The 12,991-nt window shown below is 45.9% G+C and overlaps 2 protein-coding genes across 3 annotated transcripts; both read right to left on the reverse strand.

Annotated features, from left to right (window-relative positions):
- Nucleotides 1-202: 202 nt before the first annotated feature.
- Nucleotides 203-9,025, reverse strand: apmap (adipocyte plasma membrane associated protein). Of its 2 annotated transcripts, none has more exons than XM_070978014.1 (9): nucleotides 8,759-9,025; nucleotides 7,928-8,047; nucleotides 7,436-7,551; nucleotides 6,922-7,014; nucleotides 5,135-5,251; nucleotides 4,575-4,749; nucleotides 4,188-4,322; nucleotides 2,943-3,135; nucleotides 203-2,772 (listed from the first exon to the last, which is right to left on the reverse strand). In XM_070978014.1, the coding sequence occupies exons 1-9, from the start codon at nucleotides 8,848-8,850 to the stop codon at nucleotides 2,563-2,565; spliced, it is 1,251 nt and encodes a 416-aa protein (XP_070834115.1). In that variant the 5' UTR covers nucleotides 8,851-9,025; the 3' UTR covers nucleotides 203-2,562. The 2 variants fall into 2 exon arrangements, with proteins under 2 accessions (XP_070834115.1, XP_070834116.1); XM_070978015.1 differs by having other exon boundaries at nucleotides 7,928-8,044; nucleotides 8,759-9,022.
- A 735-nt stretch (nucleotides 9,026-9,760) lies between these two features.
- On the reverse strand, nucleotides 9,761-12,888 carry LOC139341324 (zinc finger protein 160-like). Its single transcript, XM_070977802.1, has 3 exons — nucleotides 12,671-12,888; nucleotides 11,846-11,948; nucleotides 9,761-11,774 (listed from the first exon to the last, which is right to left on the reverse strand). The coding sequence occupies exons 1-3, from the start codon at nucleotides 12,785-12,787 to the stop codon at nucleotides 10,123-10,125; spliced, it is 1,872 nt and encodes a 623-aa protein (XP_070833903.1). The 5' UTR covers nucleotides 12,788-12,888; the 3' UTR covers nucleotides 9,761-10,122.
- Nucleotides 12,889-12,991: the final 103 nt, after the last annotated feature.

The raw sequence follows: 12,991 nt of genomic DNA on the forward strand, positions 1-12,991 counted from the left end.
GAACAGCTTTTACTTGATGAATGTGTGGTGGGTGGCACAGTGCATCAGTGAAAAAGAGAACTACCACAAACATAATTTTTCTGATCTAATTTAAGCATTTTAATTGGATTTTAAATGAAAATTTTGTATGTAAATTAATGGATTTTAAAATATTTTTACTGCAAAGTCCTCAGCTGGACAAGAACAAAAACACTCTATTGGCTTCATTAAAACTGCAGATTTTATTCAGTTTTGATTCAAAGGAAGCTGAAAAGCTGCAGAACAGGTTCATCCAAAGAAAGAAAGAGATTTCAATCCGTCGCCATGTAGCAGTAAGCTAAAAATACTCAGCTGAGACGGTAAAAATAGAATCAAACCTCTTTGATCCTCGTGACCAAGTGAAGCGTTTGGCACCCGGACATGAAAAACTTCTCACCGCTCAACAACAAGCACAATCAAACATCTGCTGGTTGGAAACAGCTGCAGACTGAATGGTTTCAGGCTCATTATCTCATCTTAATTATCTTATTTATCTCAGAGAATCTTCATTAGACGAAATCAGGACAGCAGATGTGACTACACTGTGTTTGAACCCTGATCTCAGGACCAGGACCATCAAACCTACGTTTGAGATGCGGAGATAACTGAGAAGTGATCAGAGGTGGTGATCAGTGACTTCACACCGTGGCTTTAAACATAATCAGTAAAGCTGCTGACAGAGAACATGACGTCAAACATCAACCACTTCCTGTTTACAAGTGATGATATTAAAAGTAATACTAACAACATACAGAAGGTTTTGGCCTTCAGGATCGGAAATAATAATGTTCATTATTATTTACATCATTACAAATGTGTTGGAACGTGTTCATTGTCTTCTTCTAAGCCAGCACCCTAAACAAAGTAACATGATTGGACTCCGTGAGCCTGGACGTTTTTTTTTGGTTTTTTTTGGTTTTTTTTGCCATGTTGTCAAAAGTTTTTTATTTATTTTTTATGTGTCAAAGTTTAAAATTCTGCTATTGTGACTTTATTTCCTTCAACTTCTCATAACTATTGTCTGAACGACATGACGAGACGTTATGATGCGAACGTGACACGTTAGCAGCTTTATGAACTGTTAGCCATGTTAGCATCAGTAGCTGTTAGTATATTGTTTTTTAAATTTTTCTGTTAGGTTACTTTAAATGTTGCGTGTGAATATTAGCATGTCACCATGCTGAATATTTAGCCCGTCGACAAGATAACATGCTAAATATTGCTACATATCGCTAACTTTTTCACGTTTTAACTTGCTAACATGCTAAATGTTACGTGACAGATTCTGACTGGTAAATATTTATGAATACTCCAAGTTTTCTGATTTGATGTTAAATAATACGGAAGTGTCTGAAAACAAGAAAACATGGCAAATGAATTAAAACTTCAAGTTTCGGGTTTACATTTGCTGCTGCTATAATGAGTTATGGTAGCTCATAAACGTCAGTAATCAGAATAATGATGGAAACCAGTAAAATTACTCTTCATAGTGAAATACAAGACACTGATAGACATCTTGGCTCCGGCCAACTAACAAATTAAAGTGAGAAATGGCAGCTAGCAGCAATATTAATGCTAACCCAGAACACATATTGAATACAAAGCCTGGAGGTAGAAATTCCTCCTATTTGCTGTTTGCCTGCACAGACTGTCGCTGAGCCAGTGAGCTCTACGATGAGCAAGCTCGCAAGCTAACCCAACACGACAACCCGCTAGTGAGCAAGTAATTAGCTTGAGCTAGCTTTTTTCGGCAGATCAGAGTGATTCTTCGACTTTCACATCTTTTCTTTTTGTCCTGATCAGTTCCTGAGTTTCAGTCCAACATCAAACCGACACTTTTCTGATACCTCACGCTGGAAAAGGGAAACACGTTTTTCTGCAAAACATTTTTTCATTGAACAAAAGAAGCTAAAGTTGTTAAAGATCTGAACACAAGCAGCCAAACAACAAAACATCAAATACAAACACTAAAAATGGAAATCAGCAACTGCTGATCAAAGAAATCAGATTATTAATCAATAACGAAACAATTAATCAATTAATTTCTTAGTTGATCAACAAAAAAATAAATCACAAACTAGTTTAGCAACATGTCAACATTTGCTCGTTGCAGTCTCTCAGATGTGTCTTCATCACGTATCTGATAATGAAAATAATCGTTAATGGCGGCCATAATCGATCTGACAGCTGACACGTTTCGGTCTGTAGGAAAACATAGTGACGTTGGATCCTCAGTCCCGGTGTGGCTCATTAAAACAGATCAGCTGACAGGAAACATGCTCTTTGGCTCAGCAGGACTTCCTGTTCATGTGATGTCACTCGACCTCTGGAGGTCCTGAATGTTTCAACCTAATTTTGAGTTAAACTGCAGTCAAGAAACTTCACTCTGGACTGAAGCGTTGACGGACCGTCATGCAAGTCTGACGTTATTATTTCACTTCCTGGCATGTCGTGACATCATCATTAGCGAGGAGCGCTGTGTTCGTCCTAATCTCACAGAGAAGTCGAGAATGTCCGCTCGTCTGTCCGCTCCTCTGTGTCTTTTTAGACCTTACGCAGGTCGAGTTTGGCGATGTATGGCGAGCGGAAGGAGCCCAGGTACAGACTCCCGTCGTGCTCGTGGACCTCGCTGACGTAGGCTGCCACCAGGCCGTTGGGGTCGTGGAAGCTCCGAGTGCAGATGCCGCCGTCGTGGAGTTCTGCCACCAGGCTGTACCGAGGGATGAACTTCATCAGGACTTCCTGACTGAAGAGCTGGAGGGAGGAGTGAGAGGGAGGCGAGGGGGGGAAATGAAGGAGGGAAGGAAGAAGGAATGAAGGATGGAAGGAAGGACAGATCATATCAAGATCATATACTTGTCAGCACTTCCTGGTTTCTGAGGACCAGCTGGGAGTCGGGACCTGGTCCTCTGTATCTGTTTTACCTTGAAGATGAGTTTCTTGATCCAGGGTCTCTGGGACAGGAAGTCCAGCATGGAGAAGCCGGGGTTTGGCCGCACCGCCGACATGGCCACCCAGTAACCTCCAGTCGAGCTCGGACGGATGTTGTCGGGAAAGCCGGGCAGGTTGTCCATGAACGTGTCCATCCCGCCTTTGTTTAGACCGGCAACATGGACTCTGAGACAGACAGAAAGACAGTGGAGTCAGTAAACACATTTGGTTTGTAAACGACTGATTCTGTTTTATTCCCTGAATTAAAAGATTGTTGGAGAAGTGACTGCACACCAACAAACATTTCAAAATGTCCTCACAGCTGCTTCCAACTACATTATAGTTTATGACATGTTTAAGTCCTGATCACAAACACTCAACTGGTTCTTTTCAGGCTCTATGAACTCAAACCATATTTGACTGGAAGTCCGGGACACTTCCAGGACACGTGCACCAGAACGGACCAGAATGGAACGGAGCCCTGGGCTACAGTCAAGTGAGTATTGACGGAACAGTCATTGATTATCTGAAACTTTATTTGTAATCTTCGAGAATAACATTCACATTTCAGAGGATTCAGTTCGAGCTCAGAGTGTCTCCATCACAGCAGGAAGGATGAAAATAAACCGACGAGTCAACACCTCCCACTACAAGCACTGACCACACACACACACACACACACACACACACACACACACACACACACACACACACACACACACACACACACACACACACACACACACACACACACACACACACACACACTCTGCTTAAAATGAGGGCACCAGCTTGTTTCCGTGGCAACAAAGAGAGCCAACCTCCCTGCCATCCTCCTCCTCCTCCATCACAGAGAGGGTTATATAACCTTCATCATATATGAACCAGAGATGATCTGAGTGTTGACTCTGTCCAAACAGGAAGTGCAATTATCAATGTTTGATCAACATCAATGATCGGAGACTGAGGAATAAAATCAAACACGAGAACAAAGGTTTGGAGATCTGGATGTTTTCTTTCTTGTCGTCACTATTAACCAACTTTATTTTTACTTCATTTATTTTATTTTGAAGGACTTCATGTTGGAACTTGATACTCGAGACTTTAAATTGTAATTTGAGAGAATAAAACTCTCTGCTTTTAATTGAAGGAGTCTAAATGTTCCTGTTTCACAAACAGTTGAGTTGAAATAAAGCTTTGAGCTGACGGTGGTAGAGGTGCAGGTACAGGTGTATTACCTGCGGATCCGGGCCATTGTGGTCTCTGCCACCAGCACCGACTCCTCGTCCGGCAGCAGCTGGATGCCGTTTGGAAATCGAAGGTTCTCCATCACCACTGTCAGCTCTCTGCTCTCAGTGTCGTACTCCAACACTCTGACAGGAGGAAATACACAACAACAACAGGAAGTGACCATGAGAAAGCTTTTAATGTGAAACATCTACAGGACTTTCATTAGGCCTTTAGCATGTTTGCATCTAATTGATCAACACATTGATCCATTTTTTAAAGTTGTAAGAACTTGATCAGATGAAGTTAAATTCAAATAATACGTTCAAAAATCAGCTCAGCGTTTAATGGTCACTTTTACTTCTACTACTGCTGATAATAATTAATTGTTACTGTACCGGCCGTCGGCGGTGGCTTCCATGATGAGGTGCAGGTAGTCTCTGCGCTGCCACCTGCTGCTGGAGTCAGTGAAGTACACCTTCTTCCCATCCTGAGTCACCGCCAGGTCATTAATGAACGACAGCTTCCTGCCAGCGACCACCTGACCACCCGACACCAACCTGGTTGCATCACCTGCACAGAAAAAACAACAGATGGAGACACAGTGGAGTTCAGACCCTCGTCAATCTGTTGCCTGAACTGCTGCTTTAGACATAATACTGTTTGCCGCTGTACCTCATGCTAGCTAACGTGGCTAACATGCACTGTACAAACAATGAATGAATTTCTGATCAAAGTTACAATCGAGAAGGTGAGAAACAAGGCAGCATGACACACGAGACAATGAAGTGTCAGAGTCCACCATGATGGACCCGTGTTTGTGGTCTGTGGACGCTGACGGAGACCAGGGATGAAAAAATAAAACATGTCACACGCTGAATAAAGACAATCTGCTCAATGTGTGCCAGCTGGAAGAAACCCATGAAGAAGAGACCCTGAGAGGCCTACAGCAGCTCACCTGTGGTGGGGTTGACCTCGAACAGACCCAGGTAAGCGTCGGCTACAAACAGAGTCCCGTTGGGTCCGACCCTGATGCCCAGCGGCCTCCCACAGCTGGACTCCTCCTCTCTGGACCCTGCAGGACACACACTAATAAAACCTCCGGCAGCTGTTGGTGTTCATCAGCTTCTGCTGGATCACTTTCATCCTAATTTTGTTTCTTCATCTGCTCAAACACATCAAGTACAACTTTTAAAAATGAGTCTGTGAAGCTTTCAGATGTGACGTTTCTGATCTGACTACAGACGAGTCCGTGAGACATGAATGCAGATCTCAACAGAACAGTCAGACCCACATTTACGCAGACCTGATCAGTCTCCTCGATCATAATGCTACAGTGACTTCCTGTTTACACAGCTGACTGCTCTTAATTGGACAGCGCTACAGATGTTTCCTAGCAACAGAAGTTTTACTGATTCAGTAAATCTTGTTTGTGAGTTACTGAGGATGAATCTACGAGCTGCTGCAGCTCCGTCCAAACGTCACTGTTAGCTGTTTCCTGTTTGAAGAACCGCCACAATAAGTTCATTTTAATCTTCACTTTCATCCTGACACACCTGCTGACTCACACCTGACTGCAGTCAAAATTGAGCTGAAGCATCAGTAAGTCTGTAAACTGCTCTCAGTGTATCCTCACATCTCTGCACCGACTTCCTGTTTCACAATAAAAACGGACTCGGAGTGTCTCCTGCAGCTGAAACGGTCACAGTTTCCTCCTTTAAAGGGACGGTTCAGGTTTGTGAAGCAGGCTTGTATGAAGTGCAGTCAGTGTATGAGCAGCTGTAGACTGACTGAGTGGCTCAGTTTAGATTCACAAAGGTCCCACAAAGCAACCGATGGAGCTGAGATGGATATAAAGGCTTCAGTTTCTCTACTTCTCTAAATAAAGTGCAAATTAAACGTAAACTGATAAAGTGGGTATTGTTGCTGTTCTGCGCTGCTTCTCCAGACTTGAGCACAGCAGCGTGAAGCGACTTTCACATGATTCATAGGAATCCAGGCTGAGATGAAGCGACTCTGGGATCAGAGTCTCGCACTCGGTCTGACTGTTGGTCTCATGTTGGATGTCTTCGTTTGTGTGTTTAATGTTGAAACGAGCAGGAAGCAGATGAAGATGTCGACACGTCGCTGCTTCCAACAGTTTTTCACCCAGTGGTTGAGAAACAGGCTGAAACTCCAGAATGAAGCAACCAAAGACAAACAGAGACGAGACGCCACAGCCTGTGTGTCCACATGAGTCCAGGTTAAAGGTCAGTGCCTGAACGAAGACGCGCTGACTCATCTGTCTGTCTGTCAGTCTACCAATTAATGAATATAAGGCATCTGAATGAAAAATAAAAATAACGTCACGAGCTAACTAAACTTTGAACTAAACTAAATCAGCTAAACTTAAAACTGAACGAAGGCAAACGTCCCATTGACATTAAGTTCATCTTAAAATTTAGATTTTTTTTTGTTAAAGAAAGTTTGAAAACGTCATTTTAGTTCAGCGTTGTTGTTAATTTGCATTACTTTAATTTTTACACTTAAGTTGTAAAGTTTAAAACCAAACTAAGCTTTAAACTGGAGCCTGAACTAAACTTTAGATCAAACTTAACTGAATCAACTTCAAACTTAACTAAACCTCAAGTTAAACTTTTAAAGTGAACTAAACTGAACCTCTAATTTAAAATAAGCTGAATCTTAAACTAAACCTGATAATAAATCAATCGAACTGAATCTTTAAAGCTCTTTTTGTTTTCTCACCACACGGCAGTTTTCCAAGTCTCGTCACCGTGAAAATTCTTCGACCAATCAGCTTCACGATCTTCCCATCTGCCGTTCCAGTGAACAAAACATCTGCAGACAGAAGAGACAAACATCTGTCAGCTCTCAGTCTTCGTCATGGTCTTCATCATGGAGCTTTAAACCAAAGAAAACTGTCTGGACGTCAGTTTTAATGAGCACAGTTTGAGAATGAAGCCATGAAGATGAAGAAATCACTGTGACCTTTCAGAAGCTCGACATGAAGACATTTCACAATGACTGCAGCAGATGCGACCTCTGACCTCTGTCTGATTCTGTGGCTGCAGCCAGAAGCCAAAGTGAAGAAATCTGAAGAAACCTTTTCACGTGTTTAGCAAGCAGCCTCTTCGCCTCTTACCCCGAGACTGATCCCAATGGAGCTTTACACTCAAGACTAAACATCAAACTCAGCTTTAAACTTAAACTAACCTTTAAACTGAACAGAACTGAAAACTGAACCAAACGTCAGGCTGACCTCCGATGTTGGCGATGGACTCCGGTCCGCTGATCTGGTCTTCAAACAGCCTCTGAGCCTCTCGGAGCTTCAGGTTCGGCTCCCAGCAGCCCTTCATCTCCGGAGGCTCCTTCAGACTGCAGGACACGAAACGACCAGCAGGGGGCAGGAAAGATACAAGTGTCAGGAAGGAAGTAAAGAAAAACGTGACTGTTTTACTTCTGAACCTTTATTCACTGAATATTCTTATTTTTCTTTAAAAATAATTTAAACATTTGAAGCAGAGCGTTAAACGCTGTGGAAACAGCCTCAGGGGAGGTGGTCCACCTCACCACCTCCGCTAACATCTGAATTTAAAAACCGTGTGTGTGTGTCTGCGGCCATCATTTATGAACTACACTGATCTCAAGACAAAATGTGTTTACCACACACAATCAGTAATTACTAAGGAAACCTGGACTCGTAAAAGTCACATTTCAGATTGTCCTTGAACTCACCAACAAGAACACTGACCTGAACACTTCCGGGTGGATGGGAGACTCCAGGATGAGGATGATGACCAGGAGAGGAAGAAGCAGGAAGCCGCCCAGAGAGAGCAGAGTCACCTGGAAAACCTTCCCACTGTAGGTGCTGCTAGGAACAACCACAGAGACCTTTAACTAGAACCTGAGTCCAGGACCGGGTGTCCTGCGGGTTCCTCAGGGATCTGTCCTCGGTCCCCGCACTCTTACTTAAGCTGTTAGCTAACACGGCGAACGCAGCTAACAGACACACATAAAAGCTGTTTTCACAGAAATGACGTTTCTTTGTCAGAACATTTTTGTGAAACAGAAACAAGTTTGAACCTGCTGTGATAAGAAGTGACGTGAGCCTCAGGTAGCTCAGGTGAGTCACTACAGGTAAGCAGGTACAGCCTCTACCTGTTCTCCATTGTTACAAGGTCTAAATTAAACATTTAAAAGATTTGTTAAACCTTCACCTCAAACCGCATCAGCAGAGGAATGTGATCAGCTCTCCTGTATTAATGATTGGTTCATCAGAAACTAATCAGCTTCTGATGGATCATCTCAGCAGGAAATCAATCACTGGAACTCTTCCTGCGCCTGCTCGGTTTCTATTCAGTTTCCGGTTTGACATCAGTTCGTTCTAATCAATAACACAGACAGACACACTTCTTATTATATCCATAATCGATAATCAATCATCGTGAATCAATCAGCGGCGGCCTCCGTGTTCATGAGGCTGCAGCAGCTGCGATGCTAACAACGTTAGCCTCCGCCAGGTGTTTCTGTGTCAGGTCCACACCGGGATGTGGCTCAGAAACCGGTCCTGGTTCTTTCTTACCCGGATCCCTTGTGACGATGGTCCGGCAGCTCGTCGGTGATGACCTGCGGTCTGTGGACCCGCCGAAACCGGAGCCCCTCCGTCTCATTCATGCTGGACACGGACGGTTAGCTCGGCTCGGCTCGGCTCGGTTCTATTCGGTGAAGCTGCTGTCCTGGAGCTGGGTCGGCTCTCCGTGCTGAGGTTTAAGCCGGGTGCAGAGGGACTGGACCCGGAGCGAAGCAGCGACACATCCCACCTACACTGTTTACATCGACGACCGACAGCTTCCGGTCCGCGACTTCAAAATAAAAGATCCAACGCCAAACGCGTCCTGAGTGTTCTTTTTTTTAAATTCAAATTTTCGATAAAAAACGTTAAAGATTTTAGAAAATCTAATACTCACTAGATAATAAGAAATTAATTAAAATAAACTTGAAGGAGGGGGCTGCACGGTGGCGCAGCAGGTAGTGCGCGTCCCTCACAGCAAGAAGGTTGCCGGTTCGATCAGGTCAGGCGGGGCCCTCCTGTGTGAAGCTTGCATGTTCTTCCCGTGCATGCGTGGGTTCTCTCCGGGTACTCCGGCTTCCTCCCACAGACCAAAAACATGCTCATTAGGTTAATTGATGACTCTAAATTGTCCGTAGGTGTGAGTGTGAGTGTGAGTGTGAGTGTGAATGGTTGTTTGTCCTTACATGTGGCTCTGCAAACGGCTGGCGACCGGCTCAGGGTGTACCCCGCCTCTCGCCCATGTAGCTGGGATAGGCTCCAGCCCCCCGCAACCCCGAAAGGGATAGGCGGTATAGATAATGGATGGATGGATAAACTTAAAGGAAACAAAGTGATTTAAGTAAAAGGAAATAATTTTAAAATTTTAAATATATGACCATACAACTGAAAGAGACAACCTAAAAACAGAAAAGAAAGAAAAGAAAAAAACAACCTGTTTTGTTTTTCTTGTCAGAGTAACTTTCCACAGCAGGTCATGTTAACATTAAAATAAGACAATAAGTGACTGAAACAGAATGAAAATGTCTTTTATTGGACACTCGGAGCAGCTGTGTTTCATTCTGGACAGAGGATTTCAACATATTTTCATATTTGGATAATTTCCAAAAACTTGTCGACTAAAATGTTTTCAGGAGATCGATGTACAAAAACACAGACGGGTGGAAATAAATGAGTGACATGACCTGTGACCACAGGCAGAACGTCTGCTGTCATATCTGATTAGTTCTGATCTGTCAGTCAGTGCAGTTATTCACCTTCAAACACTGAGTCTCAAAGTCTGAACCAGCAGAGACCCCAACAAAATGTCTCTTTTTATCCCCTTCAACTGAAGTTAAAGGAATAAGACACTTCAGGGTGTCCTAGCCTGCGCTCCATCACGCGGAGTCACACTTGTGCTCCCTGAGGCTCCTCCTGGAGGTGAAGCTCCTGCTGCAGGCGGAGCAGCTGAACGGCTTCTGACCCGTATGAACCAGCTGGTGAGTCTTCAGGTTGTTGTTCTGGCTGAATCTCTTGCCGCAGACGCTGCACTCAAACGGCTTCTCTCCGCTGTGGACGCGCTTGTGTCTGACGAGGTTTTGCGCCACGCTGAAGCTCTTCCCGCAGACCTCGCAGACGTACGGCTTCTCTCCGCTGTGCGTGCGCTCATGCAGCGTCGCGCTCGCCTGCGTGGTGAAGCTTTTCTGACACTGAGCGCAGCTGAACGGCTTCCCCTCCGAGTGGCTGCGTCGGTGCGTCTTCAGGTAACTCAGTGAGCTGTAGCCGCGGCCGCACACGTCGCAGGAGAACAGCTTATTGCCACTGTGCAGCTTCAGGTGAGTCTTCAGGATCTGGGCGCTACTGAAGCTCTTCCTGCACTCGTCGCAGGTGTGGACTTTCTGCCCGCTGTGGACCAGCTGGTGGCGTTTCAGCGTCGTGGACGAGGAGAAGTTTTTTCCACACTCACCGCAGCTGTGCGGTTTGATGCCGGCATGGCTCCGCTCATGCAGCAGCAGCGCGGTGCGCTGTCTGAAGCCCTTCCCGCAGGCCTTGCAGATGAACGCCCACTCGCCGCTGTGCACGGCGCGGTGCACCTTCAGGTGTCCAGCCTGTGTGAAGCTGCGGTCACACACGTCGCAGCTGAACGGCCGCCGGCCAGAGTGGACCAGTTGGTGGCGGCGCAGGTTGGCGGACACACTGAAGCTTTTCCCACAGGTGTCGCAGCTGAAGGCCTTCTCTCCGGTGTGGACGCGGCGGTGCACCGACAGACTGCTCCTGCTGGAGAAACTGTTTCCGCACTGCTCGCAGGTGTGCGGCCGCTCACCTGTGTGCGTCCTCAGGTGAGCTCTGAGGCCGCTCTGCTGGCTGAACGTCTTCCTGCAGACGCTGCAGGTGAACGGCCTGAGTCCTCTGTGGACAGTCAGCTGGTGGACGTGCGCGCTGCGGCGCGTGGTGAAGCCTTTCTCACAGGTGGGACATTTAAACAGTTTGTCCTTCAAGTGGACTCTTTTATGTGCGGACAGGTAGCTGTGTTTGGAGAACTCCTTTCCACACTCTGCACACCTGAACCTCTCGTCTGTCCTCTGGCAGGTCAGTCTGTGCTGTCGGAGGCAGCACCTCGCTGCCAGCGTCTGGCCACAGTTCAAACAGGTGAGCGGCCGGCTGTGGCGCCGCCAGCCGGACGCCTGGTGCGTCCTGAGGTGGCTGCGGGTGCCGAACACCTTCCCGCAGTGAGAACAGCGATGGGGCCGCTGCTTGTTGTGCACGGTGAGCTGGTGGACTCTGACGCTGCTCCGGGCGGAGAAAGTTTTCCCACAGGTGGGACAGGTGAAGGGCCGCTCTCTGCTGTGGACCCGCAGGTGAGCGCTCAGGTTGGTCCGTCTGGAGAAGCTGCTGCCGCAGACGCTGCAGCTGAAGGTTCGTCTGCTGCCTGCCGGAGGAGTGTGCTCTGATCGGCTGGTTTCACCTGTGGGGCTGTCTGATTGGTGATTTGCCTCAACCTGAGTGTCTCCTTCAGCTGCAGGGCGGGTGGAGTCCTGCAGAGGCTCGACTGCAGAGACAGAGATCATCAGCGAGGGGAGAACAAACGCGAAGCTGCAGAACGTCATGACAAGTTCTCACCGTCCTGCTGATGTTCCCGCAGCTCCTGGTTCTCCTCTAGCAGCCTCCTCAGCTCCTGCAGGAGAGCTGCACAGAGCCTCTTCATCACAGCCAGCAGCTGCTCCTGCAACAGGAGCACACACACACACACACACACACACACACACACACACACACACACACACACACACACACACACACACACACACACACACACACACACACACAGTATGACACCGGTGAATTATCACAAAATGCTGGATGAGATTCAATTAAGTGTTCCTATTAAACTGGACACTGAGTGTGAATCTGAGCATCAAGTCATCTTTAAAACTTCAGGACTTTTTAAAACCGATGTTCTAAAGTCATTTATAGAAGCTGAGATATATTAAACAAAAGGAGCTGAATTGAGTGAAAAACCCAAAAAGCTATAAAGTTTAGAGTCTGTTTAAAGCTGCAGCTGTGAATCTGAATGTGGAATAAAATCAGTATTGCTCTTTACAAACACAGAATTTCACTTATTTCAAATGTATTGACTTCATAATAAAAGTCAGTCGTCTGATGAGGCCTCGGCTGTGACACAGTGGACTGAGTGCGTTCAGTATTCAGACTCACTGTCAACAGTACTGTAATAATTGTAAGAAAGAAATATAACTAATTTTTACATTTGTGGCTGATTATAATGGCGAGATTAAATGTACACAGAAATGTGTGTTTTCTTTTAACTTAAATAACTGACATTCTTCCAGAGAAACTAAAGCATAAAATAAAAGCACTACGGTAACGGAAGCTAGCGTTCCTCTTCACACCAGCGTGTCCCGGTAATGACCCGTGTTGCTGACTGACCTCAGCCTCTGAGTCTTCATCCGACTTCACTTTGACTCTCTGACAGATTTCAGCCACCGCCGCCAACATGAACTCCTCCAAGATGGCCGACACCAGCCGCTCGGCAGAGGACGACATTTCATTTCAATACGAAGTCAACTTTAACAAGAACTCACACCAACACACCTGATTCGTCTGTGTTGTTGTTTCTGGGCCGCCATTGCTGAGCAGTTTGCGACACTTCCTGTTCATTGACGGCCGTTTTAGGACAGGAGTGATGGAAATACGCCCCCTGCTGGCCGGAGGTCACAAACACAACGACAAGAAACACTGAAGATTGAC

This window comes from Chaetodon trifascialis, chromosome 13, assembly GCF_039877785.1.
Source record: "Chaetodon trifascialis isolate fChaTrf1 chromosome 13, fChaTrf1.hap1, whole genome shotgun sequence".
NCBI classification, from domain to species: domain Eukaryota; kingdom Metazoa; phylum Chordata; class Actinopteri; order Chaetodontiformes; family Chaetodontidae; genus Chaetodon; species Chaetodon trifascialis.